The 18205-nt window shown below is 42.7% G+C and overlaps 4 protein-coding genes across 4 annotated transcripts; 2 read left to right on the top strand and 2 right to left on the bottom strand.

Annotated features, from left to right (window-relative positions):
• Positions 1-820: 820 nt before the first annotated feature.
• On the bottom strand, positions 821-2406 carry LOC146652648 (uncharacterized). Its single transcript, XM_085381995.1, has 2 exons — positions 2364-2406; positions 821-1596 (listed from the first exon to the last, which is right to left on the bottom strand). The coding sequence occupies exons 1-2, from the start codon at positions 2404-2406 to the stop codon at positions 821-823; spliced, it is 819 nt and encodes a 272-aa protein (XP_085238121.1).
• A 769-nt stretch (positions 2407-3175) lies between these two features.
• LOC146652647 (zinc finger BED domain-containing protein 5-like) lies at positions 3176-4060 on the bottom strand. Its single transcript, XM_085382723.1, has one exon. The coding sequence runs from the start codon at positions 4058-4060 to the stop codon at positions 3176-3178; it is 885 nt and encodes a 294-aa protein (XP_085238849.1).
• Positions 4061-10968: 6908 nt separating this feature from the next.
• On the top strand, positions 10969-12279 carry LOC146652646 (uncharacterized). The gene is made up of 3 exons (XM_085382722.1): positions 10969-11281; positions 11398-11685; positions 12218-12279. The coding sequence occupies exons 1-3, from the start codon at positions 10969-10971 to the stop codon at positions 12277-12279; spliced, it is 663 nt and encodes a 220-aa protein (XP_085238848.1).
• A 3869-nt stretch (positions 12280-16148) lies between these two features.
• Positions 16149-17943, top strand: LOC146652645 (multifunctional protein CAD-like; the record flags this gene model as incomplete). Its single annotated transcript, XM_085382718.1, has 5 exons — positions 16149-16346; positions 16438-16628; positions 16756-16896; positions 16986-17075; positions 17803-17943. Coding segments are annotated over exons 1-5 (639 nt in total), but the record flags the coding sequence as incomplete, so codon positions are not given.
• Between the last annotated feature and the right edge of the window lie 262 nt (positions 17944-18205).

Genomic DNA, 18205 nt, shown 5'->3' with positions numbered 1-18205 from the left:
GTCAGGGCCCTCCTCACCCTGGGTGAAGAGGGGTGGTGCTGTGGCCAGTCAGGTATGAAGTGCTGAGAGTGGATCTTTGGTCCTCTGTGCAGCTCTGTCCACTCTCAGCTGCCCTGCAAAGCAATAACACGAGAAAGACGTCATTTTAACACAAAACAGCATTTCCATTGTTGGTAGCTGCAGCATGTTGTTAAAATGCAATTTTAAACTCAACATATACACACAATAACTATAACTAAACTTAAACCTACAGTACTGTAGGACGATGATTTACACCAGCTATTGGAAGGATTTAGTCTTCAAGACAGTTTGTAGCCAATGTGAGGTGATAACTTACATAGCTGGAACACAGCACCACTCTCCAGTTTGTCATTTGGTCATCCATCCTTCTCATCGGGTTGGGGTAAGGCTGTCTTCTGGGTGGAGTATCTCTCTGTGTTAGCTCCGTCCTGGGCGTTGAGTGTCTGAAGTGCTGAATGCTGGGAGAGGACAAGTGTAAAGCACCTGAAGACAAAAAGACAAAGAGAAAAGCATGAATTCACAGATCACAGAGTTGTTCACTTTACTTTTCTTCTGTTATGTGTTTTTACCTTACCTCTGATCCCTGAGCCACAGGCTATACCTTATGTAAAAACAAGAGACTACAGTCAGTTCACGACATCATTTTAAACCTTTTCTACTTATTTGTGTTGACATTAAGTACGGACTTACCTTTGTCCTGCATGGTGAGCTAGAGCTTGAGAAAAAAATGTTAGTCATTTACAAACACTGCAAAGGCCAACTTAAACATTTAAAGCTTAAAAACAAGTTCTAACATAATCTAGTCAGAGTCGCTGTCATCAAGTGAAAGGTTAAAAGGCCTTTCCCAGAAGCGTCTGACACCAACAGAACCCGAGGATGTTGAAGGGCCATAAAACTTGTCATCACTTACCTTGCACCTCTTTGCACTTACCTCATCAGTGCAGGTGTCGTCTCCGCTTCTCTTTGCTGAGGAGGTGAGAGCTGAGGTTGAAGGAGAAGCTGAGAGAGTAGCGGAAGAAGGAGCAGGAGAGGAAGGAGCTGAGGGAGCAGGGGAGGAAGCAGCTAAGGGAGCAGGAGAGGAAGCAGCTGAGGGAGGAGCAGAGGAAGCAGGAGAAGCTAAAGGATCACCAACCGGGAAGAGTGGGGCGTTGGCCTGGCCGAAAGGCGGCATGGCGAACGGGGCAGCACCTGGAGCAATAGGATGTTGCCAATCGTGCCAAAACGGCTCTGGAGGGAGCTCCTGGATGAGAGGGGAATCAGCTCTCTCATCCATGGTGTCATACCCCGAGTCGTCACTAGGCCAATCGGCCCACTCTTCTGAGTTGTTCCAGTCAGAGGAATTGTCAGTGTCTTCACTCACCTCTTCGACGTCCTCAGGTATGTAGGGAGGGTACTCACCTTCCTCTTCACTGTCATCAGGATCCTGTGCTTCAGGAGAAGAGGGTGAGGATGGGAGAGGGATATACTCACCATACTCACCTTCACTGACACGCTCGGTATCAGAGTCATCCAGGATCCTGATGACCTCTGGAAGGCCTTCTTCTGCAGGACGCTCAACCACGTAGTCGAGACGACCTGTGAGGAAACAAGTTTAAAATAACATTAAGAATGTAATAAACATCAAGTGCTAAAGGAACAGAGCTACATCTGTTAGTTTGAGCAGGTGATGAGAGAAAAGCATTTTAGGCTACATTTATGTCAGACTGAATGACACTTCTACTTGTTCATGCAAGCAAAAAACAGCTAAGTCAACTAAGTTCACATCATTAACTGCTATATAATAAGATATAGTAGTGGCATAACATAAGGATACCATTATTACTACTGTACTATGATTACTGTTTTCATATTCTTTTTTATATTCATTTATTTTTGTTATTTTTTATTATCATGTTTTGTAGCAGGGGAAAAGTTATAGTTTATTTCAATAAAGCCTTTGATCCAAGAAGAACAGGATGTTAGGAAGGGACCGGGATCTGGTGTGTTTACACCTGTGTGTTCTGACGTCATGACATGCTGAAGATGCTGTTACCACAGAGACTGATTTTGGGGCATTTTACAAATTTTAGTCCGTTAAGCTATTTTTAACCAAATCATTAAAAAAGTGTCAAATTTGAAGCCTTCAAATCAAAGTAATACCTTTTTTTTCAAATTCATACACCAGTCGTTAATAATTTCTACACCTCTCCCGGAAAATTTAAAGCATACAAACAATTTACGGGGAAAAATCTTGGAATAAGCATATTTTGATAACATTAAAACTTGATATTCACACTGGAACTTATTAAATTATTACAGTCATTTAGTAGCTCTTAAAATAACTGAAGAAATGTTAAAAGTACCTGCAGCGAAGTCCAGGGGGCTGTCGAGTCCACGACGAGCCATCTTCAGGCTTTGCTGTATGAAAAACAAGTACAAACAATCCAAAGATGAAGTACTTGTTGTGGCGAGCAAGTCAAATCCGCTTTCAGTAAATATTTTCCGAAAACTTAACTTTCCACAGGCTGAGGTTGGAGCAGGTTAAAACAAGTCCAATAGCAAGTGTAAAGGGACGAATGGAACCTTGTGCAGCATTTATATACCCTCCGCAGGCCATGGTTACGGTTGCCAACATTTTTCTTTTAAAAGCTAACAATAACTTAGCGTTCTCGCTACTCACTATGCTGTTAAACAGCTATATGTTAGCAATGACAACATTTAACAATGCTAGCCGTGCTGATTAGCCTTAGGATTGCTTGAGGTTGTTTCCAGCTCTAGTGGTCATAAGCGAACTTAGTTCTGTGCCAGCTTTTAGCACGAAAATCAATCTTGTAAAGCTCACTATTAAACTTACAAAGCCTTAGAGCAGTGCTTCCCAAACTTTTTCCAGCCACGTACCCCTTGAGACATGTCACCCTCAGCCGCATACCCCCTACTACGAACGACTCTTAATTAGTGTCTATAAATACATTGCAATATCGCATGCATAAAGATAAATACTGCACAGTCGATTATTTCTCACCACCAAATGAATTTATCAATATTTTTTAGTAATGACAGAGTTTTAATAACAAACTTTACTACTTAATACTAGCAGTGTATCAAAGGATTTATTAGAATTCACTTTTTTGTCGAGAGCATAAAGGCCATGAACTTTCATTAAACAGAACTTTATTTAATGTGATGGATGTGCTTGAGCAGAGGCACACAGCTCTTCAATGTTTGGCTCAATTTGGGAAAGGCTGAGTCTTAAATCGTTTTCCACACAAAGTCTTGCTCTGTATTTTGTTTTCATGTTTGTTAAAGCAGAAAATCCCTTTTCGCATAAGTATGTGGTGGCGAAAGGCATCAGAGTCTTGACAGCGCGCTTAGCCAGCGCGGGCTGTTCAGTGCGCAGCCCTATCCAGAAATCCGCCAGGTTCTTTTGAGCGTGTTCAACTTTTAGAGATCCATCTGTGGCGATTTCAATTAGGCTCTCCTGGTCAGACGGTGATAACGAAGTAGGCACGGCGGTGAACGGGTGACGTATCCAATCATTTGAGCCGTCCGTCTCTGGGAAGTATCGGCGTAACTGCACCGCCAGCTCCTCAAGGTGCACGTTACATTCACGCTTTACACTTTTAGATAGTGTGAGATCATTAGAGCACAGAAAATCATGCAGCACAGGAAAGACTTCAGTGTTGTTTGTATCCAAGCAGTTCTTCCAAAGGTTTAACTTCTTTATCATGGCCTCAACTTTATCTTGAACATTGAATATAGTTGCAGAAACGCCTTGTAATCCGAGATTGAGCTCGTTCAGACGAGAAAATATATCACACAGATAAGCCAGGCAGGTAAGGTACTCTTCATCATGCAAATGTTCAGACAGCTCAAAGGGATGGTTACTGAAGAAAACTTTAAGTTCATCCCTCAACTCAAAGAAACGGGTCAGCACTTTCCCTCTAGATAGCCAGCGAACCTCTGTGTGGAGTAATAATGTCTCATGCTCGCTGCCCATCTCATTGCACAACGCAGCAAATAAGCGGGAGTTCAGCGGCCTGGCTTTCACAAAGTTAACCATTTTTACACTCGTGTCCAAAACATGTTTCAAACGGACAGGTATTCCCTTTGCAGCAAGAGCCTCTCGGTGGATGCTGCAGTGTACCCAGGAGGCATCTGGCGCGACTGCTTGCACACGCGAAACCACACCTCCGTGTCATCAGTACAGATGCCAACACATCTGTCCCACACGAGTCCATGTGTGTTCATGAATGTGTCCAGCTTTTGAAAAATATCTGCGGCAGTTGTCCTTTGTTCCAGCGGTTTACAGAACAGCATGTCCTCCTTGATGGTTCCTTCATGAATGTAGCGCACATATACGAGAAGATGCGCCAGGCCAGCCACATCCGTGGACTCATCTAGCTGTATTGCATAACATTCACTGTGGCGTATGCGCAGAAGTAGCTGCTGTAAAACATTTTCTGACATTGCATTGATGCGCCGTAAGCAGTGTTGGGTAAGTTACTTTAAAATAGTAACTCAGTTACATTACTAGTTACTTCTCTCAAAAGTAACTCAGTTACTTCAAGTTACTCGTTACTTTCGAAGTAACTAGTTACTAGGGAAAGTATCTTTGGTTTTACCCAGAATTCTCTTATTAATGTGTTGCTTCCCTAACTGGATACCCAGCAAGGATGCCAGTCTTCTAGCTTGCTTACATGTTAGCACTATCCAGCCACAAGTACACTGTGCCACCTAATGGCCTGAACCTAAAATAGTTAAAATGGCAGTGTAGTAGTGCGAGTGCAAGTCAATGATGAAATGAATGAAACTAAATTAGAAATTAACAAAGTTTGTTTTATGTGTCACTTTTTTATCTGTGTGTTTTAATCTATTTCTAATGTTTCAACCCTCTACAAATGCAAACTCATCATTCTCGGGTTGTTACAGCAGTGTCTAATCATTGTACGTAGAATCACTAGGAAGAAGCAGTGGATCACAAAACACAACATACAGTGTGTTGAAACTTTTGAAAGATATTTATTTTTGCCATTTAAATGGACAGAAAGTATGCTTTTAGCAGTGCCAACATTAAACTGTACCTCAGACAATTTAGGACCTGTAGGTATCAAAGTAGGTATCAAAGTGCAAAAACATGTAGTGCAAAAAATGATTTAACATAAACACGGTGAGGTTTGTCCATTCTTTGTAAAGTTAACTGAACTTAACTTTGTAAACTTAACTGCTGAATTCCACCAACTGGAGACCTCATGTTCAGTAATAAAAGTATTTTCAGAGAAAGAGAAGAGAAATAAAATTAATTACAAGTATGTTCAGCCCCACAAACAGAAATAAAATAAATAATAACTATTTTCAGCTTCATAAACAGTCAAACCAAAATAATATTGCCTCCATACAGGCCATGTAGATAAATAAAATATAATGGTATTTTAAGTGCTTCAGAAGCCCAAGTTTCACTTGGAAATAACCCTACTTTACCTTGTAGAGCACCACTGAAGGCAACACATCATCATCATATGAGCACTACTCAACTTTGGTTTCCATCAAACCAACGATTGTACCTCAAGAGGAGAAGCTTCTCAAACTTATGATCAGACAACTTGTTCCTCTTTGGAGTGAGAATCAGGTTTCCCAGGCTGAAAAGCCTTTCAACTGGGGCACTTGAAGGAGTAGCTGCATTAAGTTTAAGAGAGAGTTTCTTTATCATTGGGAAATGATTCAGAGAGTCTAACCCTGTTGCTCCTGATTTGAGGTACTCGGCTACCTCACCTTCAGCAGTGGCATATATGTCCTCATTCTCTTCAAAGGAGAAGAACTCATCCTCTTTGCTAGAACCCGCGTGCTGTGTTGTGTTGGTGGCGCTGGTACCTGGTTGTAGCTGATCTTGCTCAGGGAGAAGTTTTCGACACTCTACCAGCAGACGTGCCTTTGCGAGGTCCTTCCGCGCCTGGTCATGTAGCCAACGAAGCTTAAATTTTGGTAGTGTCACAGCAGCCAGCAAAGCATCTTCACTTCCAAGGACATGTGCAAACCTTGTTTTGACTGCCTGTAATAACGACACAGTAAAAGTGCAAAAAACATTTTTGCATGAGAAAGTATGCATTGTTTCAACATTAAATTAATTAAATATTAACAGCATGCTGTAGTTTTATATAGAATGTATTTTAATTTGTAAATAGTGTGTATTTTACTACGTTGTATTTATTTTATTTATTTATTGGGGTTAAGTATCTGTAACTGTAACAGCATTCACTTGCATGTGAACAGCACAGCACAATATAAAAAGCAATTGAGTAAAACATTTCATTAAAGATAAACACAAATGAAAATATCATCTCTTACCTGGACAACTGTATCTGGTAGCCCAACAAGAATTTGCAGACCATTTTTTATAGCCAGAGTCTTGGTCATTAGCGACTCCAGTGTGGGTAGGAGTGTGCCATAAAAACAATGGTCTTCTCCTTGAAGAATGTCCAGTGCCACAGTAAGTGGTTTCATGACTGCACAGTACTCTCTGATACACTGATGCTCCCTCTCATTGAAACATTTCAACTGTAATGTGGATGAGATTGTGTTCAGCTCCACCACAGGTATCTTTGAAATTCTCTCCAGAGCATAATAGAACGAGTTCCACCTTGTTGTGCAATGTACTAGTAGCTTCTTTGCAATAATGTCGTCCACAATCTCAGCAGCCACTGTGGAACGACTGGCCTTGTTCCACAGCCCTGCACATTTTGTGGGGGCACTTCTGTAGATGGTTTTTGTTGCAGCTTCAGACAATAGCCACTTCTCCACATCAGTGCAAGAGATAAGATTCATTGTGTGCGATGCACATCTCTGATGTGGCGGTAAAGAAATTGCATCATCAGCATCATCAGCAGCATTCTGCAGCACATCCCCAATTGAAACAAAAGTCACCTCATCCTCCTCAGATTCAGAGTCATCTGACTCAGGTGCTGGCCGGTACACTTTAAAAGCCTTGACAAAATTGGAGCCATTATCCGTTACAGTTGATGCGATTTTAAACGATAGGCCATGAGATGAGTTAATGTTGTCCAGCTCAGATGCAATACTGTCATACGTATGTCGACCCATAAATCGCCTGCATGCCAGCGCTGCTTTCTCACGTTTCATGTTTTGTGCATTTATCCAATGCGCGGTCACACCAAGAAAACTTTTATTATGCACAGTCCAAATGTCTGCTGTTGTGGAGATGTATTCTACCATGTCAAGTGTATTTTTGAGCTCTGACTCCATGTTGGCATATTCTTGGTCTAGGAAACTGGAAAATGTCTTTCTGGATGGTGCCTTCCCAGCTCTCCCTCGCACAGGTATATGACTAATCAGTTGTCTGAAAGCATGGGACTCAACCGTTGAGATGGGTTTCATGTCTTCCACAACATACCTGGCAATCAGCCTGTGTAGCTGGGGCTGGGTGATGGACTGTGCAGCAGGCTGTCCGAAATCAAGCTTTCGTTGTTTTGCTGGAATAGCATCAACGGAGCTAGAGTCACCGACGTTGCCTTCAGGTTCTTTTTCAACTAAGTTGGTAGATGCATGCTGTTTCTGAAGATGTTTCATCAGATTAGAATTGCTAGTCTTTGATGTCGAAAGAGTTTTAGAACCTCCACAGAGAGTACAGTTCACGACAATATTCCTGTCTTTTTCCAACACAAAGGAGAAATAATGTGAATATTTCCAGGAGAGAAAACACATGCCTGGACCATCTTCGACTGCCGCCATGATTGTAGCTTACGTCACAGTGTCACGTGCCCTTTTTACGTCCAGCACGGAAACTGCAGTCGTGGTGCTTTCCTTTGTACTCGGGACTCAGAAATTCGGGACTGCAGATGACCTGCATATGTGTAGTAGTAATTTGTTTTTGTAGAGAGCTAGCAAAACAAGCGTTTTCGAGGGCGTCGCCATATTGGAATCCAGACGAGGCTAACCAGAACACCGTTTACTCGAGTGTGACATTATTCCCAGGTTCGTGTTCCGATTTCCGAGGTAAGTTAAACGCAACACACGAAGTAACGAGTAACGAGCCTATCTAAATCCCAGTAACGAGTAACGCGTTCCTGATTTTGGCATAATAACTAGTTACCGTGCTCGTTACCGCAATAATAACGTAGTTACTGTAACGCGTTACTTAATAACGCGTTAGTCCCAACACTGGCCGTAAGACAGTATTGTTTGATGATGGAATGGACTGTATCGTCTTTTTTGCCTTTTCCCCCAACATTGTCCCTACCATATCTAAAGCAGCAGGGAGAATGAGGTCCTCCACAATAGTGTGGGGTTTGTTGTTTTTAGCCACTCTGTAACTGACCATGTAAGATGCTTGTAGTCTGTTTTTATTCATAAGATCTGGCACCTGAATGCAGGTTTTACTTGTTGAAAGTGATTTTAGCTGTCGCTCAAAATATTCCCTTGGTTTATTTTTCAAATGGGGATGATTTGTCTCTAAATGTCTGCGCAAAAGTGAAGGTTTCATTGAGTTCTGAGACAATACTTTTGCACAAATAACACACTGTGGCCGGGGAAATCCACCAATATTTATACACGTAAACCCCAGCGAAATATAATTGTCATCATATTTGCGCTTCTTTGATGAGGTTGTGTTACAGTCCGTGCTGTCATGCTTTCTCCCACTTTGACGCTCCGCATCAGACACTTCATCACTTTCCACATGGCTGGCTCCAGCTATGCTAGCCACTTGGCTAGTAACCACAGATACATCCCTGCTAGCACTGCTAGCATCCAAATCTGACGAACACATTGTTGTTGAACAATCACCTGTGCGGTCACTGGAAAATGCATCTTCAGATATGAGCTTATTGGTTGTTGTGGCCGGTGTCTCTGTGGTAGGGCCTTTTTTTCTTGTTAACCACTTGTCCATTTTCGCGCTGCACTGAATGCTTGGAGGCAACTTCAACTGTTAGGTGTCAGTCATTTGGGCAAATCACGCCCATGTATTTTGTCAGAGCTATTTTTTTGCTGAACACCAGAGGGTGGTATATAGTCATGTATTTGACAGGCAAAAAAAACTGCATTAGCGCAAATTTCGGCTTTTAAAACTTTTGATCCCCACTCCAACCCCAACCCACGCGTACCCCCTACAGCCACTTGCGTACCCCCGAGGGTACGCGTACGGTAGTTTGGGAACTACTGCACTACAGTGTACGCTGTACACCTACTTACTGGTTTTGTCGCATCAGTCTGTGTCTCTGAGTTAACTTGTGTTTCTCCTACAGCTCCGGACCGCAAAAAATGCGCGTGCTCTTTGTGAGCTCGTTCCCGGGTCGTAACCAGCGCGTTCTGCCGTCGAGGGCGATCATTGGTTAAATGTGATCATGTGACTGATGCAAGCCAGATCCTTTTATTTAGCAAAACTGTGATTAATAGTTAAATATTATTGTTGAGGGGCACAGACAGGACTCCGCACGCACACACACATAAAAATAAATAAATAAATAAATAAAAAAAATTTAAAAGTTGCCTCAACAAAAGGGCACTTTGGGCACTCATCAGGAAAGGGGCGGGTGCTCAAGCCCTTCTAGCCCCCCCCCTCTGCACGTCCCTGTCAGTAGGACTGAAGTTCAGCAAACTCTTTTGTTGCCTTGGAGAAGTGTTTTGGTCATTGTCAGATACATAACTGTATACATTTTCCATGGTGCTAGCCTCAGGTGTGCCCAGACCTAACCCCACCCAAGCCCACAGTGTGGGTTTCATATGTGTCTTAAGGTAAATAAGATATGTGTAGAGTGTTTCTCAAAAAAACCCAAAAAAACTGCTACTTTAAATTACTTGCTTATTCAGATTTTCTGGCAGATTTTTATACTGTTTTATACCAGGTGTCTTTATGGCTCTTCACGAGATCTTTTGTCACTTATCCTCAAAGACAACCAGCCCAGCCAAATATGAAAATGTTTTCCATTTTCGCAATTGTCAGAATATTTTTCACTTTTTCAATTCTTTTTGCATGGAAGCCAAATGCGTTCCTCTTTAACTTCCATTTTACTAAGGTTCTGAATCAGTCGCCTTCTCTCAGACTCATATTTGTAATCAAATTTGTGCTATGTTTTCATCTACTGCACAGTAATCCACTTCATTATTATAAATAGTGCACAGCAAACAATACCATGGTATGCCTGTACTCTTGGGCTGTGTGAGTCAGGCAAACCCATACTTATCCCTCTTTAAGGCTTCTGTGGTGGGAGGTTTGCCTGCTGCTTCCGGTTCCCTGACACTGCTGCTCTTGGCTATGCAAACTCCACCATGGCCTCCTCCTTCTGGGGTGGACGCACATCATCCTGATGTGTGGCCTCAGGTCTGGGGTTTCCTCAGTCATTCTCTGCCCACCTGGGGCTCTTATAGGCGAGCATTGTTGCAGTTTCCCACCCACCTAAACACACAGCAAAATGACATGTTTGCTTGTGTACCTTTCTCTGTTTTGTCTTTCAGGTTTGATATTTTGTATTTTGTTACAGATGCAGCACTTGGAGACACAGCAAGTGCTGATGTTTGCTTCATCATCGACGTTTCCCTATCTAACTATCCCCCTTTTGTTTCCCTTCAGGGTTTCCCCCTAACCCTTCTGTCCCTTATTTTTTCTATTCCTTCATTTTCTTTTCCCATCTTTTGCCAACCTGGTCTTCACTCCCTGTCCACTTTAGCATAATACCCACAAGGATAATTATATGAATAATATAAGAAAGTAAAAGAAATAAAGTAAAAAATAACACTAGGCGCCTACACAGGGTCTACAGTGCTGCTTTTGGAAAAGGAAATATGTGTGGCATAAAAAAGCATTGTTCTACAAAAAAGAGTGTTGGACACGTGCATAATATTGTGTCTAAACTATCTTAATTCTTTTTCTTTAAAAAAAAAACAACTTTTGTATTTAACTTACTTTCTTATTTCTCTCCAATCCTGTCAGCAAGAACTGCAAATGTAACATCCATTGTTATGAAACTCGGAGATGACGTCACTCTGCTTTGTCTGAATGCGATGGATAACCAGAATACCTGTAACAATACAATGTGGGCCTTTGCTTCAAGAAACAAACCAACAGCAGAGCTGTTCAGGTTTGGGGAAATTGGTGAATATGCCAAATCTAAATCAGACAGACTGACTGTTGCTGTAAACTGTTCTCTGGTTATAAAGAAGCTCACAGCTGAGGATGTTGGTCTTTATTTTTGTCAGCAATACAAGTTGGGGGAAAAACAAGCGCAACACTCTCTACTTCATCAGTTGGTGGTTGATCTCTCTCTTATTACTTGTGAGTATTTACACTTAAAAAAAATATTGTCTGCTCAAACTGAAACTTCAGGCATAAAGATTCCAGCAATGTGGTTGTTTAATTTCTTTCTCTCACATTATCTCCATCTTCACCAGTGAATGAACATAAAGACAATAGTAAGGCAATTTTAAACTGCTCTGTGCTGCCATATGAAGAGTGTCATCACACAGTGAAGTGGCTGATTGACGGTCAAGATGTGGACAAAGATAACAAAGAAGTATTGACCATGCAGACTGACTGCTCCACCACTGTGTCTTTTCCAAAATCCCATGAATTATACTCATTAAAATATAACTCAGTGAAATGTGAAGTGACTGATACTGGCACAGGAGAAGTGCAGCAGTTTACCTTCATCAGCAATCAGCGCTCTGGCCAAGACACAGGTGAGCTCATAATCATTTACTGGATGGATTTCAAGTTTTTGAAGTCCAAAGACATGCAGCTTGTGGGGATAGGTTAATTGGATAATCCAAATTGCCACTAGGTGTGAATGTGTGAATGAAAGTGAGTGCGAATGGTTGTCTGTCCCTGTGTGTTGGCCCTGCGACAGACTGGCGACCTGTCCAGGGTGTACCCTGCCTCTCGCCCTATGACAGCTGGGATAGGCTCCAGCACCCCCCGCGACCCTGAAAAGGATAAGCAGAAGCGAATGGATGGATGGATTATTTTAAGACATATTTTAAGACATTTGCACTAAACAGGAAACTGCAACCAAAATCTTTTTTTTAATCCTTTTTACAGATTTTTCTGTTTCTTTGAGGCCCATTGTTGTCTCTGTGGGTTTAGCAACACTTTTAATAACTGCTGTAACAGTCAAAATATGGATAGAAGTTAAAGGTAAATTTAAAAATGATAAGTTTGAATAAATTTTCATTTTTATTTTAAACTGGAATTGACTTCCTTCTCTCATTTTAGGGAACAAAACACTGATGGATAAAACCACAGTAAGTACAACTAAACTCAACAACTTGAACTAGAAATTACAAGTTAACAAAAAAAGGCTGCTCAGTGGTAGCGGAAAAGTAAAAAGCTAGACACAACATAAGGAGAACAAAATTGAGTGAAAATGGTATTCAACAGGAGAAAAGGACAAAGGAAACTTACAACGTCCACATGATAGGAAGAGGAATAAAGAAAGGTAGAAAAAGGCACAAAAAGGCACGTGATAAATTAGCCTTCAAAATAAAACAGGAAGTAACTGACTAACTGAAGAAACAATAGATACCAAACAAACAGTAAAGCACAGATTGGCGGAAAACACTGAGAAAAGTACCAAATATTCAAAAACACAAAAGAAGAGAAAAGATTTATAATGGAAACTAAAGATAATTACAACAATGTATTTATCATTATTACATAATTTATGATCTGATGCATCTTATTTTGGTTTTGGTTTGTTTGGGGGTTTTTTTCTACAGGTACATTTTGATAACAAAGAAGATCATGTTACAATAAAGTCTGAAAATATTGGAGACTCTGCTACTTCCATCTGACTGCAATGATCATCATCAAAATCAATTCCAGTTGCTGTTCAGTCATCGGTATCAACTTTTATAATTGGTTAAATGTTAGATATAAAACAGATGCTAAAGTAATTTTACTAAAAATGATTGGTTCTTTGTTTTACTTCAGTCTAGACGTGTATTTAAATTTTCATTTCATTTTTTATAACAGGATGTTGGTTTTGATAAATGACAGAATCTGCATCAATACTGTTGCTCGTGATATAGTAATCATAAATTAAAATGTATTTCTATTCAGTTTTGGTGTAATTTTCTTCTAATTAATAGACCCCCGGAGAGCAGTCATTTTGGTTTTCTACCTTAGACCCCTGCGGAGTCATCATTTTGCGTTTCTACCTTTAAAAGCCGGAGAGCAGTCAGTCAAATGCTGGAGTCGTTCATATGTATATTAGGTCGTTACCTAGGAATTCTGGAGGGAGGGGAGTGGGGGTGAGTGATTGAGGGGGTTTGGGAGTGGAGTGTTTCAGTTTGCCATCTTAGGGAGAAATCAACACATGTCCTTTGTATGTCCTTTGTTGCTGACATTTATTGATGAAAACAGTACAAAAAACCAACCATTTGTACACATATTTACAAATAATGATAAAAAGTGAGTGAGTACATTTCAACATTTTCAGCAATCACTCACAATCCTGGCACTGCCACGGTATCTGTCGTCTGCATTTACCACATGTGTACCTGTAGCAGTGAACACATCGCACAGTGGCCTGATTTTTTTTGCATCTGTGTACTTGGATTTTAGGTCGCAAGCCACCCAAAACTTGCTCCATGCACCACTCAGCAGGCCATTTGTAAATATGTGTACAAATGGTTGGTTTTTTGTACTGTTTTTATCAATAAATGTCAGCAACAAAAGACATACAAAGGACATGTGTTGATTTCTCCCTAAGATGGCAAACTGAAACACTCCAAGTTGGTGACTTTTGGAGATTTGTTTCCCTGGATGATTGAGAATGCATCAAGATGAAACACAAAAGGAAGCTCACCGCTTTTGTTGCTGCCATAAATGCCATTAGTTCAGGGAGGTCCATGAACCAATGAACATGCTCCATGCACCACTCAGCAGGCCATTTGTAAATATGTGTACAAATGGTTGGTTTTTTGTACTGTTTTTATCAATAAATGTCAGCAACAAAGGACATACAAAGGACATGTGTTGATTTCTCCCTAAGATGGCAAACTGAAACACTGAAACACTCCACTCCCCCACCCCCTCAATCACTCACCCCCACTCCCCTCCCTCCAGAATTCCTAGGTAACGACCTAATATACATATGAATGACTAGCCAATTTAGCTTCCACTTCCACCATTTGACTGCTCTCGGGTTTTATAGGTAGAAAGGTAGAAGCCTGGGGATGCTAGTGTTAATGACCAGTCTCTCCAGGCATTTGGCGGGAATGGGGGTGAGTGCCACAGGTCTGAAATCGTTCAGACATGTGACATTTGACTGTTTTGGGATGGGAACGATGGTTGCTGCTTTGAAACAGGATGGTACCAGTGAACAGGACAACGAGGTGTTATATATAGAGGTGAAGACGTCCGCCAGGTCTTTTAGCACCCGGCCCAGCACTCCATCCGGCCCGGCCGCCTTCCTGGTGTTAATGCTCCGGAACACACGCCTCAGCTCATGAGTGCTCAGGACCGGAGCAGGGTCGGTTGAGGGGAGAGGGGACAGGACAGGGTCGGTGTTCTCCCTGTCAAAACGGGCATAAAAGAGATTTAGATCCTCAGCCAGAGTAGAACTGTCGGCTGAGGGTGATGGTGTTCTTCTTTTGTAGTCCGTGATAGCCCTGATGCCCTCCCAGACCTGCCTTGGGTTTGTGTTGTTCTCAAACCTGGCCTCGATACGCCTCCTGTGCTGCTGCTTGGCAGTCTTGATGCCTCTTCTCAGGTTGGCCCTGGCAGCACTGTATGCCTCCTGGTCCCCGGATTTGAAAGCGTTGTTCCTTGTTCGAATAAGTTGTTGAACTCCGTGTGTCATCCAGGGTGGATTATTAGGGAACACACGGAATCGTTTCCAAGTTGTTACATTGTCCACACAGAAACAGATGTAGTCCAAGACAGTGGAGGTGTAACTGTCCAATGCGACACGATTGTCAGTGTCCTGCACCTTGAATACATCCCAGTCTGTGCAGTGGAAACAGTCCTGAAGCATCGGAATAGCATCCTGCGGCCATGTTCTCACGGTTTTGGTTGTAATCCCAGTGCTCTTGATCTTTTGTGTGTATATTGGGTGTAGCAGAAGGGAGAGATGGTCTGACCCAGGTGGGGATAAGCCTGGGCTCTGTACGCATTCGCCATGTTGGTGTACACCTGGTCCAACGTTCTATCTCCTCTGGTAGCACACTTCACATTACGGTGGAAATTGTGAAGTACAGATTTCAGGTCCGCGTGGTTAAAATCCCCAGCCGCAATAAAGACACTGTCCGGGTGTGCTACCAGGCTGTTATTGATGCTGCTGCTCAATTGTGCTAACGCTAGCTTAGCATTAGCATCTGGTGGAATGTAAACAGCGCAGATGTAAACGGCAGAAAATTCCCGAGGGAGATAGAATGGACGGCACTTTAACACCAACAGTTCTACCTCCGTACTGCACAGTTTTTCCGTTACCGTGACGTTCGTGCACCAAAGGTTGTTAATATAGATGCACAGCCCCCCGCCAGTCTTCTTACCCGAGTCCGCAGACCTGTCGGCTCGATAGGCGGTGCGGCCTGCTAGATTGATAGCCGCATCGGGAATGGCGCTGTCCAGCCAGGTTTCAGTGAAAATCATGCACGAACAGTTATTAAAAGTCCGTCGAGTGGCGATCTGCAGTCGTATTTCATCCAGTTTGTAACGGATTGAACGGGCGTTGGAGAGGAATATGATCGGGAGTGGTGGTTTAAACGGACTAGTCTTTAGCCGTGCCCACAGGCCTCCCCGCTTGCCTCTCTTCTGCCTCCGCTCGCAACGTCTCCTCCTGCGGCTTGCTGTTGCGGGTAGCCCCGGGGGTTGCTTAACGATCTCCGGGGGGATGAGATACTCGGATGTTAGTTGAAGATCTCCACGGCTTAGTTGTAGTAGATCATCTCTGTTGTATTGAAGTAACCCCAGACTGTGTGAAATAATACACAGTACCACCAAAAGTGCAAAAGTGTAGGAGCTCCGGGCCGCTGCGTCTGCGCGCCGCCATCTTGGTTGCTGCTGAACCTTTGAACCTGGTTGAGCAGTTGGAGCCTCGGTGCTATTTGGTGTTTGGTGCTTCGGCTGTTAAAGTGCATCTTATCTTAATTTTTTGGATTCTTTCCTACAGTTTTAATACTTCTTAATGGTTTTCAGATCCTGGTAATCCGAGCTGCAAAGCAGAAGGGCATCCAGGTCACATGCGAGGTCGCCCCTCACCACCTCTTCCTATGTGAGGACAATGTGGCGCAGATCGGCGACGGTCGAGCGCAGGTTCGACCCATGCTGGGAACACGCGAGGACATGGAGACACTCTGGGAAAATCTGGACATTATCGACTGCTTTGCTACAGACCACGGTCAGAGAGCATTCATTTTCTGTCACCAATCATGCAGACAGACTTGTCTTCGACCTTCCTGAACTGTACGGTTTTTGTTTTGTTTTGCTAGCTCCTCACTCTGTAGACGAGAAGAACAGTGAGCGTCCTCCTCCTGGTTACCCCGGTCTGGAAACAATGCTGCCTCTGCTGCTCACCGCCGTCAGTGATGGACGTCTGACTCTGGATGATATTACCAGACGTCTTTATGACAATCCACGCAGGATCTTCAACCTGCCCGTTCAGGAAAACACCTACGTGGAGGTACACAGACAAACACAATTAAAGGGAATTCATTTTAAGGAGACATTATTTTGATGCAGTAATTAGCAGCCTATCCGTACTCTGATGAAATATGTTCCTAATTATTTATCAATTACGTGTCTTTCAGGTGGACCTGGAGCAGGAGTGGGTTATTCCTCAGGCCATGCAGTTCACTAAGTCTAAGTGGACTCCTTTCGAAGGTATGAAGGTGAAAGGTAAAGTCCGCCGCGTGGTCCTGCGAGGAGAGGTGGCCTACATCGACGGCCAGGTCAGCATTCGTGCGTTTTGCTTTTGAACAAGAAAACAAAGAGAATAAATGTAGTTGATCTAATAAAGTACGTGTCCTGTCTCCTTCAGGTGCTCGTGCCTCCAGGTTACGGTGAGGATGTGAAGACTTGGCCCACTTCTTCCACCCATCCTCCAGAACCTGTCAAAGAAACTCCAATGGTAATAAAAGTGAATGCGGTAATAATGCAGCTGCCTTTCATGCTTTCTGTTGTAAGATAAAGACTCTACAATAATATTACATCACATTGGTGTTTTGGCCACCGCCATGATTATTTTTGGAGCCAAAATTGACCAGATTTAAGAAGAGAGTGAAGTTATCTGCCAACACTAACACACTTCTTTAGCAGCCATAGCCATGAAGAACGTGCACACAGCAGCAGATATCGGCTAGTTGATGCTAAGTAAACGTAACTGAAAGAAAACACTAGAATTTCATTCAACAAATTGAATAAAAGAACTTCTTAGATGTAATTAGTTTAAAATGCTGTAAAAGACACAGCAAGCAAAATCGAGAGGTTCAGATCAGTGATTAAAGTTGGTGTTTCTTCCATGCCTGAAATGTCTGGTAGGAGGCAAACAGCAGGTATCAACTTGTTCCTTTTGAAATGTGGAGGAAAAGCAGCTCCTCACTTTATTTCTAAGAAAGAGGTCTTAGACGCCACCGTTTGGAGGAAGCTCTTTTCCGGTGCTTATATCCCCGGTCTTCTTTCTTATGAGCGTAGATGACATCTAAAAAGTTCACAGAATTTGAACGTACAGCTAACAGAGTTTAATTACAAACAAAAACATTTAAAGCCTGTACTTAGAACTGTTTTGAGTGTTTCTTGAACTCCTCTATGTGGGGATTACTTCATGTGTTTTGTTTACATTAATTCTGCTCCATCAGACTCCTGAGCGTCAGCGTCCAACTCCACCCCGGGATGGAGTGCGGACTCGAGCTGCGAGCCCACGACGCATTGGTGGAGAAAGCCGCTACCTGCTGCCGTCCCGCATCCACCGTGCCTCTGATCCCGGCCTGCCACCAGGTATTACAGCTCCCAGAATGCTTTGGAACAGCAGATTTTTGTTTTACCTCGAGGGTTTCTCCCAATGTTGCTCACACTTTACGTTTGATGGTTCAGAAGGAACGAAGCCTGGAAATACTCAAGGTATCTCCTAAACGTGCCTCATGTTACTGCACTATTCACTAATTTCAGTTATGTGCTGTTACAATGGTGGATGTTCGTATCAAACATGACCAAAGTTATAGAATGATGAGGTACCTTAAAGTAATCCCTCATTCCTCATGC

Source organism: Rhamphochromis longiceps, linkage group LG15 (assembly GCF_057381845.1).
Source record: "Rhamphochromis longiceps isolate RC_006_pf linkage group LG15, R_longiceps_female_GT1.1, whole genome shotgun sequence".
Taxonomy (NCBI): domain Eukaryota; kingdom Metazoa; phylum Chordata; class Actinopteri; order Cichliformes; family Cichlidae; genus Rhamphochromis; species Rhamphochromis longiceps.
The sequence above is the reverse complement of the archived record's forward strand: the minus strand, read 5'-3'. Positions and strand labels throughout refer to the sequence as shown.

Bases quoted from the DNA above. Each gene is read 5' to 3' on its own strand.
- LOC146652647 (XM_085382723.1), bottom strand. From the start codon at position 4,060: ATGGTTAACTTTGTGAAAGCCAGGCCGCTGAACTCCCGCTTATTTGCT.
- LOC146652646 (XM_085382722.1), top strand. From the start codon at position 10,969: ATGAAACTCGGAGATGACGTCACTCTGCTTTGTCTGAATGCGATGGAT. The intron at 11,282-11,397 runs GTGAGTATTTAC...CATCTTCACCAG, and splicing joins TGATCTCTCTCTTATTACTT to TGAATGAACATAAAGACAAT. The intron at 11,686-12,217 runs GTGAGCTCATAA...CTCTCATTTTAG, and splicing joins GCGCTCTGGCCAAGACACAG to GGAACAAAACACTGATGGAT.
- LOC146652648 (XM_085381995.1), bottom strand. From the start codon at position 2,406: ATGGCTCGTCGTGGACTCGACAGCCCCCTGGACTTCGCTGCAG. The intron at 1,597-2,363 runs GTACTTTTAACA...GTTTCCTCACAG, and splicing joins CCCCCTGGACTTCGCTGCAG to GTCGTCTCGACTACGTGGTT.